This window comes from Tupaia chinensis, unplaced genomic scaffold (genome assembly GCF_000334495.1).
Source record: "Tupaia chinensis unplaced genomic scaffold, TupChi_1.0 Scaffold143602_1, whole genome shotgun sequence".
Lineage (NCBI taxonomy): Eukaryota > Metazoa > Chordata > Mammalia > Scandentia > Tupaiidae > Tupaia > Tupaia belangeri.
This window is the reverse complement of record NW_006203448.1, coordinates 2,529,108-2,529,653: the sequence shown is the minus strand read 5'-3', so window position 1 is coordinate 2,529,653 and position 546 is coordinate 2,529,108. Positions and strand designations below refer to the sequence as shown.

At 62.1% G+C, this 546-nt stretch overlaps 1 protein-coding gene across 1 annotated transcript in view; it reads left to right on the top strand.

The window, feature by feature from the left end:
• POMT1 (protein O-mannosyltransferase 1) overlaps window positions 1-546 on the top strand; it is a 28,897-nt gene that overhangs the window by 7,630 nt on the left and 20,721 nt on the right. Inside the window, 1 exon segment of the mRNA XM_027766651.1 lies at window positions 377-481. Coding sequence (XP_027622452.1) covers window positions 377-481 — 105 coding nt within the window.

Here is a 546-nt window from a genome sequence, read left to right as displayed (position 1 = left end):
CCCAATGAGGAAAGGGAAGCCTCTCTTCCGTTGCAAGGCTGTGGGTGGCCTGTCTCCGCTTCATCGGTGTTAGTGGCTTTTGCTTTCGGCGAGGAAGCAAGCGAGACAAGGGGAGGGCGCGCAGGTCCTGCTGCCTCTGTCACCACCGAGTGTGAAGCAGCTGGGGCCTGGCCGTGGCACTCACGTGTGCGTGTGCACGTGCGTGTGTGTGCGTGTGCTGCCTGACCTCAGCACTGCTCTTGCCTGCTGCGTCTTCACCGTCCCATGGCAGCTGGAAGGAAGCGCTTCCTGAGATCACGCCATGTGCAGAAAGCTTGGGGGAAGGGCCCACGGGCCCCCTTCTTGCCCCTTCCAGATACATCTCTCTGTTGACCTCTTCACGCAGATACGAGAACGGCCGGGGGAGCTCCCATCAGCAGCAGGTCACCTGCTACCCCTTCAGAGACGTCAACAACTGGTGGATTGTGAAGGACCCTGGGAGGTGAGCAGCGTGGTGGATTGTGAAGGACCCTGGGAGGTGAGCAGCGGGCAGCCGGCCTGGGCGCC